General features: G+C 37.4%; 1 protein-coding gene across 1 annotated transcript in view; it reads left to right on the top strand.

The window, feature by feature from the left end:
- Positions 1-22,794, top strand: part of LRP1B (LDL receptor related protein 1B) — a 2,198,408-nt gene that overhangs the window by 1,969,135 nt on the left and 206,479 nt on the right. Inside the window, 1 exon segment of the mRNA XM_018062463.1 lies at positions 21,701-21,817. Within this exon segment, the coding sequence (XP_017917952.1) occupies positions 21,701-21,817 (117 nt within the window).

Raw genomic sequence — 22,794 nt, 5'->3', positions numbered from 1 at the left:
AATTAGACTTGGAAGGGGAGAAGTCATTGATAAACTTTGAGAACTAATTTTTCTTTGATGGATTTTGGGAAGGATGTACAGTTAAAACTATTTCTGGAGAAGAGAAATTTCCCTTTTCAGAAACACAGTGATGCATTTGTCACTTTTGGAGTCTACTCTTACTTTAATTTTGTAAGAAGATTTTGGAGATTAATGGAAGGGCAACATTGAAGGAAGATCTTTGCTAAGTATTGAGCTAAAAGAGGATGAGGGTTTGGCTACTGAGGATATTCAAAGGTAACCAAAAACTAGCAACAGAGGTTTGTGAGATACTGATGCTTAAGTTTTCCTAAATTTACTTTTTGTAACCACAGTCTCTCTACCTATATTCAAATTTGTTGATTTATTGAGTTTTGAACAAAGAGTCTTGATTGACTAGGGGGATTCATTTCTGGCCATTGTTTGTAAAGATAGAAAAGTAGAAACTGGGGCAACAGGAAGAAATGATGAGATAGTTAAAGTTAACTGAGGCCCTGTGTGTGTATGTGTGTACATGCGTGTGCTTAGTCATGTCCTTCTCTTTGTAACCCCGTGGACTATAACCCATCAGAGTCTTATGTCCTTGGTATTTTCCAGCCAAGAATTCTGGAGTGGGTTGCCAAATATTTCCTACTCCAGGATATCTTCCTGACCCAGGCTCAAACCCATGTCTCTGGCATCTCCTGCATTGCAGGTGGATTCTTTGCCTGCTAAGCCATTGGAGAAGACCAACTGAGGTCTAAGATGGGTCAATCACTTTTTTGTAGTCCTTAGAGACACCTGTAAATTATGTGGAATTGATAATATTATTCTGATTGTTATTGTTATTTAACAGATGGTGAAACAAAGTCAGAAAAGTAAGATAAAACCAGTGAATTGGTAAGCATGGGTTTGGAGACAATTCTCACTAGGCCAGGGAAAATCATATTTCCATACCATTACGCCAACATTTAGGGTCATAGATTCTGTGCCTAATCACATTTTTAACTACTAGTGTGACTGTATATTGTTATACTACAAGGCTGTATATTGTCACCCTGCTTATTTAACTTATATGCAGAGCACATCATGAGAAACACTGGGCTGGAGGAAGCACAAGCTGGAATCAAGATTGCCAGGAGAAACATTAGTAACCTCAGATATTCAGATGATACCACCCTTATGGCAGAAAGTGAAGAAGAACTAAAGAACCTCTTGATGAGAATGAAAAAGTTGGCTTAAAACTCAACATTCAGAAAACTAAGATCACAACATCTGATCCCATCATTTCATGTCAAATAGATGGGGAAACAGTGACAGACTTTATTTTGGGGGACTCCAAAATCACTGCAGATGGTGACTGCAGCCATGAAGTTAAAAGATGCTTGCTCATTGAAAGAAAAGTTATGACCAACCTAGACAGCTTAGTAAAATACAGAGACACGGCATTGCCAACAAAGGTTTATCTAGTCAAGGCTATGGTTTTTCCAGTAGCCATGTATGGATGTAAGAGTTGGACTATAAAAAAGGTGAGCAATGAAGAATTGATGCTTTTGAACTATGGTGTTGGAGAAGATGAGAGTCCCTTGGCCTGAAGGAGATCCAAACCTGTCAATCCTAAAGGAAATCAGTCCTGAATATTCATTAGAAGGACTGTTGCTGAAGCTGAAACTCTAATACTTTGTCCACTTGATGTGAAGAACTGACTCATTTGAGAAGACCCTGATGCTAGGAAATATTGAGGGCAGAAGGAGAAGAGGACAACAGAGGATGAGATGGCTGGATGGCATCACTGACTTGATGGACATGAGTTTGGGTAAACTCCAGGAGTTGGTGATGGACAGAGAGGCCTGGCATGCTGTGGTCATGGGGTCACAAAGATTCGGACACGACTGAACAACTGAGCTGACTGACTGACTAGTGTGACTTGGGCAAGTGACATAAGTTCTGAGGCTGTTCGACACCCTAAATGTAGAAGTTTAGATATGATTATAAAATTTCTTCCCCTCAGACAGCATCTTTAACATGTGCAAATAACAAAAATCCAAATATGGTCCACATAAAAATACCAATGGAGTATAATTATATTTTTTAAAATTCAGTTCAGTTCAGTCACTCAGTCATGTCTGACTCTTTGTGACCCCATGAATTGCAGCACGCCAGGCCTCCCTGTCCATCACCAACTGCAGAAGTTCACTCAAACTCACGTGCATTGAGCCAGTGATGCCATCCAGCCATCTCATCCTGTCATTGCCTTCTCCTCCTTGCCCCCAATCCCTCCCAGCATCAGAGTCTTGGAAAAGGTGGCCAAAGTTCTGGAGTTTCAGCTTTAGCATCATTCCTTCCAAAGAAATCCCAGGGCTTATCTCCTTCACAATGGACTGGTTGGATCTCCTTGCAGTCCAAGGGATTCTCAAGAGTCTTCTCCAACACCACAGTTCAAAAGCATCAATTCTTCGGCGCTCAGCTTTCTTCACAGTCCAACTCTCATATCCATACATGACTACTGAAAAAACCATAGCCTTGACTAGATGGACCTTTGTTGGCAAAGTAATGTCTCTGCTTTTGAATATGCTCTCCAGGTTGGTCATAACTTTTCTTCCAAGAAGTAAGCGTCTTTTAATTTCATGGCTGCAATCACCATCTGCCGTGATTGTGAAGCCCAAAAATATAAAGTCTGACACTGTTTCCATTGTTTCCCTATTTCCTATGAAGTGATGGGATCAGATGCCATGATCTTATTTTTTAAATTAGCCACCTAAATTGTTTAAATTTTTTTAATGATCAGTTTTTATTGAAGTTCATTTCTATGCCCAAAAGGAGAGAAACTATATAACGCAAAGAATGCATTCGTAACTAAGCAGGATATCAGTTTAATTTTTAACTGAAACTGTTTTAAAAGTTTCTATTAAAATAATGAATTCAATAAAATGTTTTCTCATATAGATACAGAAATCTTATAGAAATTTGATGTATGCATTATATTTATTTATTAAACACTTTTCATCTAGATACAAGAAATTTTGTTCAGATCTCTGGTGGAACAAAATTTGACTCACTGTTTCTGAATTACAGTTTTTTTATTAGCATTGCAAGCCAAGAAAATCTCAGTTTTCTATGTACGTGTTTTTACCCTCAACTCAGATTTAATGTTCTACAAAACAAAATGATTGATAAATTTCTTTAATTCATAGATCTACAAACCTAAGTTTTCTTAAGTCTTTCAAATATTCTTCAGTTTGAATAGAGTAAGAAATTTTTTTCTTTACTTCTTCCAGGAATTTTAACTCCAGTTTCTCCTTCCTCCATCTTCCTTCTCCACCTCTTCACCTCCTATCTCTTCATAATTGTTCTTTCCTTTTAGCTTCTCTTTGCAGCTCATTCCTCCTTTATTTTCTTCCCAAAACTAATAAGATCTCAATCAATAAATGTAGTTCAGTTCAGTTCAGTTCATTTGCTCAGTCATGTCCAACTCTTTGCAACCCCATGGACTGCAACATGCCAGGCCTCCCTGTCCATCCCCAGCTCCTGGAGTTTACACAGACTCATGTCCATCAAGTCAGTGATGCCATACAACCATCTTATCCTCTGACATCCACTTCTCGTCCCACCTTCAGTCTTTCCCATCATCAAGGTCTTTTCAAATGAGTCAGGTTTTCACATAAAGTGGCCATGGTATTCGAGTTTCAGCTTCAGCATCAGTCCTTCCAATGAACACCCAGGACTGATCTCCTTTAGGATGGACTGGTTGGATCTCCTTGCATGTCAAGGGACACTCAAGAGTCTTCTCCAACATCACAATTCAAAAGCATCAGTTCTTCAGTGCTCAGCTTTCTTTATAGTCCAACTCTCACATCCATACATGACTACTGGAAAAACCATAGCCTTGATTAGAGGGACCTTTGTTGGCAAAATAATGTTGCTGCTTTTTAATATGCTGTCTAGATTGGTCACAACTTTCCTCCCAAGGAGTGAGTGTCTTTTAATTTCATGGTGGCAGTCACCATCTGCAATGATTTTGGAGCCCCCAAAAATAAAGTCAGCCACTCTTTCCCCATCTATTTGTCATGAAGTGATGGGACTGGATGCCATGATCTTAGTTTTCTGAAAGTTGAACTTTAAGCCAACTTTTTCACTCTCTTCTTTCATTTTCATCAAGAGTCTCTTTAGTTTTCTTCACTTTCTGCCATAAGGGTGATGGCATCTGAATTTCTAAGGTTATTGATATATCTCCTGGTAATCTTGATTCCAGCTTGTGCTTCATCCAGCCCAGCATTTTTCATGATATACTCTGCATATAAGTTAAATAGGCAGAGTGACAATATACAGCCTTGACATGCTTCTTTTCCTATTTGGATTCATTCTGTTGTTCCATGTCCAGTAGTCATTATAAATATCTTTCCCTACTCAAATATGTTACCTAGATGATTGAATTCTGACTCTCTTCTACCTTCATTATGAGTGATATGCATATTCCTTTTACCAAAAGGAAAATCTTTATCTAATTTTGATGGGAAAAAGCACAGAATTCCAGGGATTAAGCATCTGTCTACCTTTATAATTTTGGTGACAATTCTGATGACTTTTTTCCTACCCATTGTTCAGCTGAATGTTTATATCACATAGCAATGCTCTTAAGCTGGCTTGTAACACAACATTAAAAAACTAAGATCATGGCATCTGGTTTCATCACTTCACTTCATGGCAAATAGAAGGGGAAAAAGTGGAACCAGGGACAAATTTTATTTTCTTATGCTCCAAAATCATTCAGTGACTGCAGCCATGAAATTAAATGACACTTGATCCTTGGAAGTAAAGCTATGACAAACCAAGACAGCATATTAAAAAGCAGAGATGCCACATTGTCAATAAAGGTCTATATAGTCAAAGCTATGCTTTTCCCAGTAGTTATGTATGGATATGAGAGTTCGACCATACAGAAGGCTGAGCACCAAAGAATTGATACGTTTGAGCTGTGATGCTAGAGAAGACTGTTGAGAGTCCCTTGGACAATAGGGAGATCCAACCAGTCAATCCTAAAGGAAATCAACCCTGAATATTCACTGGAAGTTGAAGCTCCAATACTTTGGTCCCTGAAGCAAAGAGCTGACTCATTGGAAAAGACCCTGATGCTGGGAAAGATTGAAGGCAAAAGAAGTAGAGGGTGGCAGAGGATGAGATGGTTAGATAGCATCGTGGACTCAATGAACATGAATTTGAGCAAACTCTGGCAGTTAGTAGAGGACAGAAGAGCTTGGTTTGCTGTAGTTCATAGGGTTGAAAAAAATTGGACATGACTTAGAGACTGAACAACAACATGCAAACACCCTCTTCCAACAACACAAGAGAAGACTCTACACATGGACAATGCCAGATGGTCAACACCGAAATCAGATTGATTATATTCTTTGCAGCCAAAGATGGAGACGCTCTATATGGTCAGCAAAAACAAGACCGGGACCAGACTGTGGCTCAGATCATGAACTCTTTATTGCCAAATTCAGACTTAAATTGCAAAAAGTAGGGAAAACCGCTAGACCATTCAGGTATGACCTAAGTCAAATCCATTATGATTATACAGTGGAAGTGAGAAATAGATTTAAGGGCCTAGATCTGAAAGATAGAGTGTCTGGTGAACTATGGAATGAGGTTTGTGACACTGTACAGAAGACAGGGATCAAGACCATCTCCATGGAAAAGAAATGCAAAAAGCAAAATGGCTCTCTGGGGAGGCCTTACTAATAGCTGTGAAAAGAGGAGAGGTGAAAAGCAAAGGAGAAAAGGAAAGATATAAGCATCTGAATGCAGAGTTCCAAAGAATAGCAAGAAGAGATAAGAAAGCCTTCTTCAGCAATCAATGCAAAGAAATAGGGAGAAAGAACCGAATGGGAAAGGCTAGTGATCTCTTCAAGAAAATTAGAGATACCAAGGGAACATTTCATGCAAAGATGGGCTTGAAAAAGGACAGATGGTATGGCCCGAACAGAAGCAGAAGATATTAAGAAGAGGTGGCAAGAACACACAGAAGAACTGTACAAAAAAGATGTTCATGAGCAAGATAATCACAATGGTGTGATCACTCACCTAGAGCCAGACATCCTGGAATGTGAAGTCAAGTGGACCTTAGAAAGCATCACTACGAACAAAGCTGGTGGAGTTGATGGAATTCCAGTTGAGCTATTTCAAATCCTGAAAGATGATGCTGTGAAAGTGCTGCACTCAATATGCCAGCAAATTTGGAAAACTCAGCAGTGGCCACGGGACTGGAAAAGGTCAGTTTTCATTCTAATGCCAAGGAAAGGCAATGCCAAAAATGCTCAAACTACCGGACAATTGCACTCATCTCACACGCTAGTAAAGTGATGCTCAAAACTCTCCAAGCCAGGCTTCAGCAATATGTAAACAGTGAACTTCATGTTGAAGCTGGTTTTAGAAAAGGCAGAGGAACCAGAGATCAAATTGCCAACATCTACTGGATCATGGAAAAAGCAAGAGAGTTCCAGAAAAACATCTATTTCTGCTTTATTGACTATGCCAAAGCCTTTGACTGTGTGGATCACAAGAAACTGTGGAAAATTCTGAAAGAGATGGGAATACCAGACCACCTGACCTGCCTCTTGAGAAATCTGTATGCAGGTCAGGAAGCAACACTAAGAACTGAACATGGAACAACATACTGGTTTCAAATAGGAAAAGAAGTACGTCAAGGCTGTATGTTGTCACCCTGCTTATTTAACTTATATGCAGAGTACATCATGAGAAACTCTGGACTGGAAGAAACACAAGCTGGAAACATGATTGCTGGGAGAAATATCAATAACCTCAGATATGCAGATGACACCACCCTTATGGTAGAAAGTGAAGAGGAACTAAAAAGCCTCTTGATGAAAGTGAAAGTGGAGAGTGAAAAAGTTGGCTTAAAGCTCAACATTCAGAAAATGAAGATCATAGCATCCAGTCCCATCACTTCATGGGAAATAGATGGGGAAACAGTGGAAACAGTGTCAGACTTTATTTTGAGGGGCTCCAAAATCACTGCAGATGGTGACTGCAGCCATGAAATTAAAAGATGCTTACTCCTTGAAAGAAAAGTTATGACCAATCTAGATAGCATATTCAAAAGCAGAGGCATTACTTTGCTGACTAAGGTCCGTCTAGTCAAGGCTATGGTTTTTCCAGTGGTCATGTATGGATGTGAGAGTTGGACTGTGAAGAAGGCTGAGCACCGAAGAATGGATGCTTTTGAACTGTGGTGTTGGAGAAGACTCTTGAGAGTCCCTTGGACTGCAAGGAGATCCAACCAGTCCATTCTGAAAGAGATCCGCCCTGGGATTTCTTTGGAAGGAATGATGCTAAAGCTGAAACTCCAGTACTTTGGCCACCTCATGTGAAGAGTTGACTCATTGGAAAAGACTCTGATGCTGGGAAGGATTGGGGGCAGCAGGAGAAGGGGACGACCGAGGATGAGATGGCTGGATGGCATCACGGACTCGATGGACGTGAGTGTTAGTGAACTGTGGGAGCTGGTGATGGACAGGGAGGCCTGATGTGCTGCAATTCTTGGGGTCACAAAGAGTCGGACAAGACTAAGTGACTGAACTGAACTTGATTTATTTTTCTTTTGATAAGTTTCTTTTGTAAGAGAAATGTGTCAGTGCCCTGGGGAAAGAAAATCAGTTGCCGACCCAGAACACCTAAATGTTATTATAAGAATCCTGTTGAGTCCACAGTAGCACCTAAAGTATATAATATAAAATAATTGTGTTAAACTACAAGTACTTTTGGTCTTCCCTTGTGGCTCAGCTGGTAAAGAATCTGCCTGCAGTGAGGGAGACCTGGGCTTGATCCCTGGGTTGGGAAGATCCCCTGGAAAAGGGAAAAGCTACCCACTTCAGTATTCTGGCCTGGAGAATTTCATGGACTGTATAGCTCGTGGGGTCCCAAAGAGTCATACATGACTGAACAACTTTCACTTTCACAAGCACTTTCAACAAGGGGCATCCCAGATGGCGCTAGTGGTAAAGAACCCCCCTGAGAATGCAGGAGATTAAGAGATGCGGGTTCACTCCCTGAGTGGGGAAGATACCCTGGAGGAAGACATGGCAACCCACTCCAGTATTCTTGCCTGTAGAATGCAATGGAAAGAGAAACATGGGAGGCTACGATCCTTGGGGCAGCAAAAAGTCGGACACAACTGAAGTGACTTAGCAAGCACACACACATTGTCAATAAGTGGTCTCTAATTCACGTGTATGTTTCTGTGTGTGTGTGTGTATAAGTGTGTGTTTGTATGTGTGTTTTACTCTTTAAAATACTTGGAAAAAACTGCCCTAAAGCAATAATTCTGGATTTATAGCAAGCACATAACATCTAAACAAGGGATGACTTCACATCGTACACAGAGTAATTGTTGTTGTTTAGCTGCTAAGTTGTGTTAGACCTTTTGTGACTCCATGGACTTCAACACGATAAGCTTCCTTATCCTTCACTATCTCCTGGAGTCTGATGCTGGGAGGGATTGGGGGCAGGAGGAGAAGGGGATAACAGAGGATAAGATGGCTGGATGGCATCACTGACTCGATGCACGTGAGTCTGAGTGAACTTGGGAGTTGGTAATAGACAAGGAGGCCTGGCCTGCTGCGATTCATGGGGTCAAAAGAGTCGGACACGACTGAGCGACTGAACTGAACTGATGTCCATTGAGTCGGTGATGCTAATTACACAGAGAAATTTTGTATCTTACAAAGATTTAAAATGTAAACACTAGCATATCAGATCATGATATCAATAATCTGTGGCTCATGGTGGAGTTTAATATTAGCAAGTTAAGCCGTTTAAAAATGTATTAAATAAATACCGGTATAGATGATACCGGAAAAATGGTAAATTAATGAAGGTGGTAGGTGAATGGATACATTGGAAACCATGTCTCTAATGAATCAAACCAACCCCTAAGTCAGTGGGTTCCTCTTGCTTTCCCTTCTGCTTAGTAGCTATTCCCAGTCAGAGGTTTTAACCTTGTCCTGTAACAATACTTTCAGTTTGCCTCCACTGTGGATAATAATTTGATTAATTTGATGATATATCCCATCATGGATATATGTTTTATAGTGATGATTCTTTTCTTTCTTAGATTTAATAAAGTGTAATATAAAGAACAATTCTGATTCTTCATTGTTTATAGTGACACATTAGAACTTGAAAGAATATTTGGGTGAGCTAAATTAATGCAGGTTTAATGATGATTCATGTTTTCCATTGAGATACTTTGCTTTCTGCATGGGTCTAATGGCTGAATTAAAATGTGAATTTTATTTGAATTTATTTAAATTCCCAGATTAAATTCAGCCCAAGCACTGTGTTTTGTGTCTTTTTGTTTTTTGCATTTCTTTTCATAACCTGTTGTCTCTCTGAGAAATATGTATCTGGAAGCAGATGAGATATTAATATAGAAGGCAAGCAGGCTTATTAAAAGGTGAATAAAGCCATCTAACATGGAAGTGCACTATTAAGGTTTTTAAAGACATTTGGGAGTAAGCCAAGTAAACAATCATGTACTGTAAGCAGAATCTTAAAAAACAAATCAATACCTTGCTGACTAGGCAGCCAATAAGAAATGATGAGATAAAGGCTGATATGATCATTTACTGATATGTAGCACCTGGTTGAACTGTAAGTCAAGTAAGGGACACGTTTTGCACTGAAACAGAGACAAACCCCCATATTTTTTTAATAAGCAAAATTGTTTTCCTCAAATTAGAATGTATGCCAAATTATTTTTTTTAAGTTCACACAGTTCAGATATAACAAATCTTATCACTGAAGACTTGGAAATTTTGTCCATATTTATCTCTGAGTGTAAATTACACTCCTTACACAAATATAATATTTTTCCCTCTGAGGTTAGACCTTTTGCAGCTTCAGGGTTTTATAAAGGCAACTGTGTTTCCCTTGAGTTCACTTTAGCTCAACTTTTGACATGTATGCAATTTTAGTCATTTAGTCCATAAAACTGAGATCTTGGAATAAAGTGGCAAAAGAAGGAAGCAGTGGAGAACTTTTTTTTTGGGAGGGATTCAGTATGGTTTATAGTATAGGTATTAATGAGATTATATGAATTCAAGACCTGGTTTTGCAGTTTAAGAGCTGTGGGCTTTGGGACAAGTAATTTATCGTAATGTGAGGTTTAGTATTCTCAGTTGTTCAATATACATTCCTTTCTGAGTTGCTTGGTGGATCACATGAATCAAGGTTATCCTTGAACTTAGATAAAACAGTCAACAAATCCTAGGTGCTATTGTTGTTTGCAAACTAAAACATAAAATTCAAACTGGAGTCTGAAAATACTAATATCACTTTTAAAAGATTGCTCATAACAATATTTACTTACAAATCTCTTTGTATAACCAAATTTTGATGTACCAACCACAATGAAATAAAAAAATGCTGGTGCTATGAAAAAGGAAATACAATTCTGGTTGAAATGATAGACCTATTTGGTACTTTTATGCAGTAAGTCTAGTCAGTAAATCAAATTATTGACCTCTAGTCAATAAATCTTGTCCCTAGACGCATTTCATTCTGTAGGAGTCTCAGTTTTCTTTCAGAGATGAATTTGGCTTGCTTTTGTACCTAGCATATCTTTATCAGTGTATGCTACTGATAAGCTTTGTAAGTATGTAAGCTGATAAGCTTTGTAAGTATGACACAAAAGCTGAGAAAAAGGTAATTATCCAGAATATATGCAGACCAAAGAATCCATCATGGTGTTTCTAAGACTGGGGTTTCTGTATTGCTATAGCCATTTAGCAGTCATTCAAATTTCCGTCTTTATTTTGGCATACATTTTAAAATGTATTTCAAATTCATTTGTCAAAAAGAAAGTGGCCAAATATAGATGCTCTCACCCAAGGAAGAGAAACAAGAGAAGTTCTGTACAAAGCCTTGATTAGCGTCAGTGCCTGTCTGCACCAATGGACTGTCTTCCTGATCGCTCCCAGCACTCTTGCTGAAGTTGACCTGTTTCCTCTCCTTCAGCCACCTTCACCTCCCTGTTTTCCTGGACTTTCCAGGCCTGCTTATTCTTTCAAGGTCCTATTTCTTCCTGGGATGTAACATGGTTCAATCCTTGTCTCTTTGCCAATTTTCAAGATTACTTTATTTTAAAACTATCTTTTAAAGAAAAAAAAAAAGTATTTATTTCTTTGGCTGTGCTAATAGAATCTTTAGTTGTAGTGTGTGGGATCTAGTTCCCCGACCAAGGATTGAACTCTGGCCCCCTGTAATGGGAGCGTAGAGTCTTAGCCACTGGACCAACAGAGAAAGCCCAAGGTCACTTTCTTAATATAGCATTTGCAGACCATCATTTGAAATCCCCCCTTCCACACACATTCTCTATTCTCTTCTCTGTTTCTCACTATAGCACTTTTTACCCTCCAGTCAACGTTTTTGCTGTTGTTGTTGCCGTTGTTGTTTTATCTTTCTAGTCTCAAATCACCACTTGGCCATTAGTATATAAATTCAATGAGGGTAGGAATTTATTTCAGTTTTCTTCATTAATATAAACCCTATGAGCTCAGAACAGTGCCAAATACATGATAGGCATTAATTCATGTTTGTTGACTAAATGACAACATATATCATCACCCCTTCCCTGGTGGATCAGAAGGTACAGAATCCACCTGCAATGTGGGAGACCTGGGTTCGATCCCTGGGTTGGGAAGATCCCCTGGAGGAGGACAAGGCAATGCACTTCAGTATTCTTGCCGAGAGAATCCACATGGACAGAGGAGCCTGGCGGGCTACAGTCAATGGGGACACAAAGAGTTAGATACGATTAAGCACAGCACAGTACATCCTCTCTTATGTTGAGTTTTCCTAGAATTAGAACTTGCATTCACAAGATTTTGAATATAAGTGGTTTATTGGGGAAATGATTCCACAAATCAGTAATGATGGGCAGTTAACCAAGGAAGGGAAGGGGGAATAGAAAGTACATTATTGAGCAATTTATTGCAGGAATGAGATCCATTCTACAAGGAAATTCTGTAAGATAGTGTAGAATAATCAGTTACCCTAAACAAATGAGAGAGCTGAGATATTTATTCACCAGATCCTGTCAGTCATTTGTTTAACACAGCTCCAAGGAAGAGAAGGGCATGGTGCCCTAAAAAGCACTTCCAGATCAGGGCCAAGCAGAGAGTCCCACATGCTTGTAATTAGAAGCCACTGGTTTAACAGGGAGCTCTGTTATGCTCTGTGATGAAAGAGAGGGTGGGATGTAGGGGTGTGATGTAGGGGTAGATGGGAAGTAGGTTCAATAGGGAGGGGATATGTGTATACATATAGCTGATTCACTTCATTGTATAGCAGAAGCACAATGCTGTAAAGCAACTAAATTCTAGGGTTTTTTTAAAAAAACGAAAGTCATTGGATTAGCATAGACAGGGGTGATGAGTACCAAAGATTGTAGCTGGGGCACTGATAGCATGCATTTCAAAAATCCATACACCAGAACAAGACTTCATTACTTTGGGGTTCAAGAATCTGAGGATATCCCTCCATCTGAGGGACCCTGAATAGCTCAACGTGTTGTTTCTCTTCTGCTCCCACCATGAATTTACAACAAAACCTTTGTTTTCAGTTTATATCAGATATAAATATGCATTAAATTCATTTTAAATGAAAAAAAAACTGAAAGATGGGAATCTTAAAGATTGTCTAAGTATGTAAGAGGCAAGAGAGCATCCTACCATATATCCCCATAATTAGGTTAGAGTCTAAGACTGACAACTATTGGTCACTCTCATCTGGCACAACAATATCTACTTCTTTTTATCCTTTTCCAGTAACTTCCTTACAGCTGTTATTTGAGTCCTTAAAAATAGAGTCTATGCTGTTATCATGACTTTCCATTATCTTCTCTACTGAATTGATTTTTCATATGAAAATAAGAGATGATATAACAATAAAGACTTTAGGTAGGCTAGCATAAAGTGAAATTGGTCACCAGACAATGCTATTGCTAAAACATGCTTCTTTTCATACACCCTTTCCTCTACACAAAAAGCAGTGTTTCTCCTAAGCATTGTGAATGATATAAATTGTGACTCTAAGGTTTTAGGGTATTGGAAATAAAAGAAAAGAAAAGTGTGTTTTAGATGCATACCGGAACGAGCTCCCCTCACTTCACCCCCCTAAGTTTACAATATGAATTTCTAAATTAAAAAACAAATCACAAATTCTTGTCAAGTGTGATAGATGGCATTGCAGGATGTAATATGATAATTTCTAAAACTGCATAATGTGCATTCAAAAAATTTTTGCTGAAAATTACATACATTGCATTAAAATGCAATTTTAAAAATGCTATGATTGGAGCTTCTCGAGAGCTAGCTTATTATAGATTCACCTCTTTGTAAAGAAAATATGTCATTGTTACTTTGTTTTACTTAAAGCCTTTATCTTCTCTACCTGGAAGACTAATGTAAAAGTTTTAAAAAATCAAAAATTCAAAAGCGAAACAGAACTAGGAGAATCCCACTGGGACAAGCTACAGCTGGCATTGTTATTCTCAACTGCTGGTGCATTCACATATTATTTCCACTTCCCCTAGAAGAACAGGTTGTGCATGTAAGTGCTCATTGAGGAATATTACCCTGATTGATGAGAAGTAACATGAAATTAATTTTCAGATCTACCAGACACTTTACAGTGCAAGGCAACCTGGAGCTTTCTAGATAATCAATATCACTAAATGCTATAATCAAATTTGTCATGTAGAGAATATGCTCAAAAAAGGTTTACCAACTCCCATTTTCATGGAGGCCTGAGTTTGCAAATCATTTTTAAATAAAGACTAATTCTGAGACTTCTTGTAGAATGAGACTGCATTTCCTAGGTAATTATAAGCCAATGAAATACTTTGGAAATTATGTAAATCATCACAAACAGAAAAGAATATTACTATTAGGAGTCCATACTATTTATAAGCAAAATATAGTATGGTATTTATATCAGTTAGGACTCTTGTCTGTAAATAACAGAAATTCAACACAAACCAGTGGGGAAATAAATTTTCTGCCTCACTTTCAAGGAGTGGATAAAGTTGACTTCAGGCACAATTTGGATTTAAGAATTCACAGAGTCGTCAGAGGCTTATCTTTTCCTCCGGTTTTGAATTATTACTTACTTTGGCGTCTTAGATGGGTGTACTCTACATGGTTTTTAAATGACCCATGGAAACTTGAGGTTATAATACTTGTAATCATGAAAGAGAAGAAATCCTCTCCCTTTCAGCAGCCATGGAGATTACCTCAAATGATTTTAATTGGTCTCATTTACTTATTGACAGAGACTCCTAAATTGCCCATCAATCTACCCATTTTTATTTCCCCTTTAGAAACAGAAGCCTAAATCTTTTGTTGATGCATTGTTATTCAGAGTAAGTCATCACATTTCTTATCACCCCTTGAAGCTAGATATTGTCATATAACTAAGTTCTGACCTTTGAAATGTAACCAGAAGTCTTCGGTGGGACTTCCAGGATGAATATTTTGGGGGAGTTTTCTTAAAAAGCCTTCTTGTTTTGCCCTTCTGTTCCCCTTCAGGCCTGCAGTGTGATGACTCAAGCACTAGTAGTCATCTTGGGCCATGAAGTGACTAAGAAAAATGGTAGCCATCACTTAGGATGATGGAGCAGAATGATAGAAATCTGTGTTCCTCAGGATATTATCTAGCCACCATACAATCCCTGCACTGCCCTCCTTCATACTTCTTTAATATTAAAAGAGAAGAATCATCTATTAGGTTTAAGTTATAAAATAAATGTTTTTAAACATTGGTAACATGTTATTTTTGCAGACTATTTTTGCAGATCTTGGGTCACAGATCTTCCCTTTGTGACAGAGGAGGCAGTGGTCCATGAATAATAGCTTCACCAGTGGTGGAAATAGTAATTTCAAAATGACCCAAAAAAAGCCAGTAATAATGTTATAAATCTACTATGTTTATGTCAAGCAAAAAATTATGTGTCAGTAAACCCTCCCTATTATAGAACATAAGGAAGAGTCAACTTGCGTCATCACTGTTGAGGAACCCATAACCAGTCAATGAGCTTTAGAATATTTGCTGGCAGCATATATAGGTATATTCATTTCTATATGATGCTAATAGAGACCTGGAGGCAGATTTAGAGTGAGAGATCAAAACTGTATTAGGTTGATTTAAAGAAAGAACAGAACGATGTCTATAATAAAGAGGTTATGTTTTGATAACCGACAGTTATCCTGCCCCCCAGTAGTGGATAAGATTTTCTATCAATAGAAAAGAAGGTGTGAACTCCAATTCTAACCCCATACTTCTAACTCTATGATGTTAGAGTCAGAAGGAAGAAACAAGGAGCGTCCATGACGGAGGCTCAGTTTCATTGTTATCATAATTCTTTTTGCTTCAGTGTTTCTGAGACTACATTACTTTTTTGTAACAAGAATCATTGCATGTTACCCAGCTGCCTGTAATCTTTATGTTTTTTGAACTGGAAGATAGACAGTGATGATTACAGAAGAATATTAACATGATCAACAAAAACTCCATATTTCAATATTTCACTTTTTAATATGAAGAAAAGTTTGTCAGTTCGTTTTTCTTAATGATATCTTCTAGAGAATAAAAAAGTTTAATTTTGCTTAAGTTCAATTTACCAATTTTTTTGATTATTATTTTATGTGTTCTAAGAAATCAGAGAAGGGCATGGCAACTCACTCAAGTATTCTTTTCTGGAGAATCCCATGGACAGAGGAGCCTGGAGGGCCCTAGTCCATGGGGACCCAAAGAGTTGGAAGTGACTGAAGCGACCTAGTAAGCAAGCAATCTTTGCCTACCACAAGATTATGCAAATATTTTCCTATATTCTAGAAGCTTTATATTACACTTAGATCAACTGAGATTCATTTTTGTGTATGGGTATGGTAGGTTGAGATTTATCTTTTTCATATAGATGGCAGTTATTTTACTAATAGTTGCTAAAAAAGACTTTCCTCTTCCCATTAAATTGATTTACAGCCTTTGTTGAAAATCAGTTAACTATATGTGCAGACATATTTCTGGTTTCATTTTGTTTAATACTCTCTTGATACTGTAACTTTAAAGTAAATTAAAATCAGGTACTGTAAATACTCTAGCTTTGTTCTTTTTTCAGTATTGGCTGATTGTTCTAGATCCTTGGCATTCAAAATAATTTTATGATAATCAATTTCTTAAGAATAATTAGATTAGGATAACCTATCCCTTCAAAAGTAACTTGCTGGAATTTTAGTAAAGGTTTCATTAATTCTGTAAATTCATTTAGAGAAAGCTATAGCAATTTGAGTCTTCTAGTCAATGAATATAGATATCACTGCATTTTCTTGGACATATTAACTTTCTCTCAGAAATGCTTTATGGTTTTCAGTATCAGTTCAGTTCAGTCGCTCAGTCATGATCGACTCTTTGGACCCCATGAATCTCAGCACGCCAGGCCTCCTTGTCCATCACCAACTCCCACAGTTCACTCAGACTCACGTCCATCAAGTCCGTGATGCCATCCAGCCATCTCATCCTCTGTCATCCCCTTTTCCTCCTGCCCCCAATCCCTCCCAGCATCAGAGTCTTTTCCTATGAGTCAACTCTTCACGTGAGGTGTCCAAAGTACTGGAGTTTCAGCTTTAGCATCATTCCTTCCAAAGAAATCCCAGGGCTGATCTCCTTCAGAATGGCCTGGTTGGATCTCCTTGCAGTCCAAGGGACTCTCAAGAGTCTTCTCCAACAACACAGTTCAAAAGCATCAATTCTTCGGTGCTCAGCCTTCTTCACAGTCCAATTCTCACATCCATACATGACCACAGGAAAACCACAGCCTTGACTAGACGGACCTTAGTTGGCAAAGTAATGTCTCTGCTTTTGAATATACTATCTACGTTGGTCATAACTTTTCTTCCAAGGAGTAAGTGTCTTTTAATTTCATAGCTGCAATCCACATCTGCAGTGATTTTGGAGCCCGAAAACATAAAGTCTGACACTGTTTCCACTGTTTCCCCATCTATTTCTCATGAAGTGATGGGACCGAATGCTATGATCTTCGTTTTCTGAATGTTGAGCTTTAAGCCAACTTTTCACTCTCCTCTTTCACTTTCACCAAGAGACTTTTTAGTTCCCCTTCACTTTCTGCCATAAGGATGGTGTCATCTGCATATCTGAGGTTATTGATATTTCTCCCAGCAATCTTGATTCCAGCTTGTGTTTCTTCTAGTCCAGCGTTTCTCATGATGTACTCTGCATAGAAATTAAATAAGCAGGGTGACAATATACATCCTTGACGTACTCCTTTTCCTATTTGAAACCAGTCTGTTGTTCCATGTCCAGTTCTAACTGTTTCTTCCTGACCTGCATACAGATTTCTCAAGAGGCAGGTCAAGTGGTCTGGTATTCCCATCTCTTTCAGAATTTTCCATAGTTTATTGTGATCCACACAGTCAAAGGCTTTGGCATAGTCAATAAAGCAGAAACGGATGTTTCTCTGGAACTCTCTTGCTTTTTCCAGATCCAGCGGATGTTGGCAATTTGATCTCTGGTTCTTCTGCCTTTTCTAAAACCAGCTTGGTCTTGCACAAATTTCGCTAGCTTTATTCCTGGGTATTTGTTGTTTCATTAATACCATTGTAAAAGTTTAGTTTTTTGTTATTGTGGATATATAGATATATAATAAACATATGCATTGATGTTGTATCCTATGCCAATCCTAATAGGTAGTTAGACATTAGCAATGAGGAAGTGACAGAGGTGAAAGAAACAAGAGGGGGATAATTCAGCTAAGCACCATCTTGCTTGAGGACTCTTGCTTGGGGGACAACCAGTTAGGCCCCAACCATCTGGAGACCCTCCTCTGACTTCACCCAGAACCTGTGAAACCCTGGTTGGTTGGCTGGTGAGCAACTTATAAAGAGGGAGCACAGTAACATAAGAGAAGGCCCTGGGCATTGCATGCCCTGGCTAGATAGGCGTGGAACTTCTAGTAAACTCAGACTTAATATATACCAACATTATAATAAAATCTGCCCCACAGACATACCCATGATGGGTTTTTCTTAGTGAATCAAGGATAGGTACATGAGCATTAATGAATGAGTTACAGATATCAGGGCAGTCAATCAAATAGCTATTTCATCTTTTATCCATGATTACATTTCACCTCCTCATAGAACAACTTATAAACAACCTGAAGCCTGTATGCATGTGGTTTAAGTCACATCAGATATGTCTGACTCTGAGACTCTATGAACTGCAGCCCACCAGGCTCCTCTGCCCATGGTATTCTCCAGGCAAAAATACTGAAGTGGGTTGCCATGCTCTCCTCCAGGGGATCATCTTGATACAGGGATGGAACCTGCATCTCTTATGTCTCCTGCATTGGCAGGAGGGTTCTTTCCCACTAGTGCCACCTGGGAAGCCCCTAAGCCTGTATAGGTGGGCTGGTTTTACTTTCCAGAAACATTCCTGCTCTCTCTCTCTGAAAGTGTATCTATGCTTTAATAAACTTTGCTTTGAGCTTAAGCCTGAAGTGGTAGTTTGCAAATTTTTGCTTCTATTGCAAGGTCCGACATTGCTGGCCAGGACCCGCAGTTGACTTCCTCTATTGAAACTCTCTGTCTGACACATCGCGTGGTAACATTCCAAATTCAGTTATTAATTCAGCAGTTTATAGCTTCCTTTGGCTTCCTTTTGGTATAAAGAGAAAACTAAATCTATCTTTCACCCCTGTTTCTCAGTCCACTTCCTCAGTTCTTATTCCACAAGGCATCACAGAACCAGATTCTTTTCTCTCTTTTGAGAACTAGGCAGTACACATATAAAGAAGCCCCATATAGTATATATTACAAACAGTTTTCTCTTTTGATGGTCCCTTACTCCACCTTTCTGGGAGGATCCAATTTGTTTCTGAGTATCTACAACTCATATGAAAATATATTTAAAAAAGAAAACAAGTTTTCAAATACTATATTTGTCTTCTCCAAATTTATAATATCAAAAAATGAAAACATTGTTCCATTTTTACTTAACAATATGAATGAATAGAAAACTCTACATATTGCGAGTATTTTTCTGGAGTATTACAATTTGGAACTATATATGTTCTGTTCTACAGTCAGTTTTGAGGTTCAGTGATTTTCAGTATTGGCTGCTCATTGGAATCATTCAGCTTGCTTTAATAAAAATACTGATATGTGGGTTCCACCCCAGAGAATCTGATTTTATTGCTATGGAGATGGACTGGGCAGAGGGATTTTTTAACGTTCCCTTGGTGACTTTAATGTGTAACCAATTCAAGAACTGCTGTTTATACCTATATAGTTTATGTAGTTTATATTTGTAGTGTTTATAAGCAGTGTCATGGATCAAAAAGTTAAATAGCTTGGAAACATAAAATTCAAATAACCTTACATAAAGCAATTAACATTTTCATGTGACTCTTTCTGCAACACCCCAAATGGAAACCTTAGCAATGAACTGTAATGAACTTATAACGGTAACTTGTAAGTGTAAGTATCTTTCAAACACAAAATATGATACAATTTAGGGGAGAAAACTTAAAAACCCATTATACTGATACTCGGTTCTGATTGTTAACCTTTTGTAATCATGGAGAATTGCCTGGGTACAAAGTAATACTAAGTCAAATGGTCTATTTCTCTGATCCAGATTGCTTTCTTATATTCCTCTATTCTAAAAAATTAACAATATTTTAAATAATGCAAGCAACACATGGCAAGGAATAAATAAAACTACTGTTACCTATAGTATTAGTTTTAGAGGAATTTGTTTTAATTTCCAAAATGAAGTAACTATCTAAATAGTTCAGTATCAGATATAACATCTTCAAGGGTTATTTAAATTCCAATATCTTAGCATGTTGCTTGATTAAGGTATGAATAATGCTACATTAGAACTTTTGTAAATTTTGGACCAATTTTTGAATCTGAAGTTAGGTATATAGCACAGGCAAAAGGATATATTATGAAACACAGTACTCAACAGAGTGACACAGTTAAATTCTGAGTAATCATTACCAGACAGGCAGGTATGCAGGCAGGATGGAAGAGGGGGAGGGGAATATCTCTCCCTCTCTCTCTATCTGTATGCATATATTTATTAGGCTATATCTAATACATACATATTAGTAAAACAGTGCAATTGAGGTCTATCATGAGAATTTCTACAAAAATATAAAATGTTTCTGGAGCAGAATTGGATAAAAATTCCTCCTTTGCCATCTAAGACCTTAGTAAAATTGGAGAAATCATTTAAACTCTTAAGATTTACATCTCATTTACTTAAATGCATGTAATAATACTTCTTAGAAATGTTATGAAGATTGAGTGTGATCATGTTTATGAAAATCCATACCCAGCAGGTGGCCTGGATCTTCAATATATGATCATTACCTGATTTTCTTAATTAAACCTAAAACACTTTTATTTTCACAATATTATTTAAATTTGAATTTTGTAAAATGCAATTTGCAGTAAAGAGTAGCAATGGCCACCAAATAGCTTCTCCTCTCCCTTAGTAAATTTATTTTAGCAATCTCAATCATTTTAACACTTCACTATTCATCTCTAACATGACTGAGCAAAAAAAGAGTTGATCTAAGTATGTGAAAAGAAAATCTTAAATTGTGCATTGACATCAACACTCTTATTATTTTATGTACTTGAATTTATATCATCTTGATGCTTTGACCTTGCTAACTCAGTGTGTTTCATAGATCAAAGATGATATTATCACTTAGAGAACTTGTTAGAATTTTAGATCTACTCAATCACAATTTCCATGTTAGCAAAATTCCCAATAATTAATGTATGCACATATTAGAGTTTAAGAAGCAATGGAGTAGATTATAAACAGTTGGATATTAGTCACGAAAAATTTTAAATATCGGATCTAAACTTTGCATAAATTCTTATTATGTAAATTTTTATTCTGGATCCTATGGACACAGATGTTTTGTAAAGAACAGCAAATCAGGAGTCAACACACACCTTTTGTTTTTTTGATTGGCTGTGTCATTTAGTGGTAGTGAAAATACATCAAGTTCTTAAACTTCTAGGAATATCTGCCTTAGCATTTGTAAAGTGAAGGGCTAGTTAATACATTTCCTGATACTCAATGGGGTTATTTAGAGGTTCAGACACACTGGCATTTTAAGAACTTATAAGATCTTTACTTAGGCACTATTGTAATCTGTACATTAAATCAGCTGACCATAGGTAAATTTTGAGTAAGAACTTCTAAAGAAGGAAGACAGGATGGCAACTACACAGTTTGGTTAATAACTATTTCTTTATGGCTGCTACTTTATAGCAAAAATAGAAGATGGCTTAGAGAAGGAGTATCTTAAAGAGAAGGATAGTTTTCAATAATCTTGATCTTTATTTTTATTGACTGACTTGTGTTGAGTGGATGGTCCAATCAGTTGCTTTGTAATTAGCTCACAATGAAATATTAGTCAGAATTTGCCTTCAATTTTTCCTAGGAATGCTTCTCAGTTAAGAACGGACTTGAGGTCCTAGGAAATGTCATGTCCCCTGGATCCACACAGCAGTAAGGACACCATGAGGGATATCTTTATGGAAGCCAACAATGCAAATTCTGGTTCTTTCCATTACAGATAAAAAGACTTGTGGTCCTCATGAATTCCAGTGTAAAAACAACAACTGTATTCCAGATCACTGGCGGTGTGATAGCCAAAATGACTGCAGTGATAATTCAGATGAAGAAAATTGTAGTAAGTAACTCTTGCTTGAGAATGTTGCAAGCTTGACAGCCTATTCAATAAGCAGGATAGTAATTTTTAGTTTAGTTAAGATATGAATTTGAACCTGTCTTGCAGCTCACATTTTTATACATATATTCACATTTGAACAAGAATATTCAGACTAAATTGACCTGAATCTCAAATGGTAGAATTATTGAAATGGCTCATCCTGGGAGTTATTTTCTTACAGTTATCAGGATTGGTATGAAAGTATCATGAGGTTTAATGCAACCTGTTAGTATGCAGTGAAAGAAACCCTGATGCAAGTTCATAGAAAGAGCTGAATGATGTGGAGACACAAAACATATCATTCTTTAACCGATGGTATTCATTTTATTTCAGTCTCAAATCCATTTACACTACAAATTCACCCATGAGCATCTTTCAGTGAAATATCATTTATTCTCTCTGGAGTGGTGAACACCATATGTATTCAGGATGCTTTTCTCTGAAAATAGAATAAAGCAATTTTCATCATCTGCCTTCTGCATTTTTATGTAATAAGTTTAAAAAAACATTAATTAGCCAGCAATTTTAGTTTGTAAAAAGCATGACAGTATGTAAAATTGTGACAGTATCTCTATCTTCTAGCATTCATTTCTGAATGTATTTCTTACCAGCACTTTCTTATACTGCTGTTTAAACAAAAAGGCAGTATAATCATGTTCAAACTAAGATAATAATCAAAATCTATTATTAAATATTAACATTCTACTACTTCCCAAAAGAGTTTTATGATAACAATAATATCTACTCTTATACATTGGACTTAGAGCATTCATTTCCCATGATACAGGAGACAAAATAGGAATTGTTACATTAAAGTGTTGGGATATATTATATAAAAGCATACAATCAGTGGAATCACAGCCTTAATAAACCACTTGGATATTCAGTTTGCAAAATATCAACTAATGGTTTGAGTCACTTTCAAAACTTAGTCTGAC

Source organism: Capra hircus, chromosome 2, assembly GCF_001704415.2.
Source record: "Capra hircus breed San Clemente chromosome 2, ASM170441v1, whole genome shotgun sequence".
Classification (NCBI taxonomy): domain Eukaryota; kingdom Metazoa; phylum Chordata; class Mammalia; order Artiodactyla; family Bovidae; genus Capra; species Capra hircus.
The sequence above is the reverse complement of the archived record's forward strand: the minus strand, read 5'-3'. Positions and strand labels throughout refer to the sequence as shown.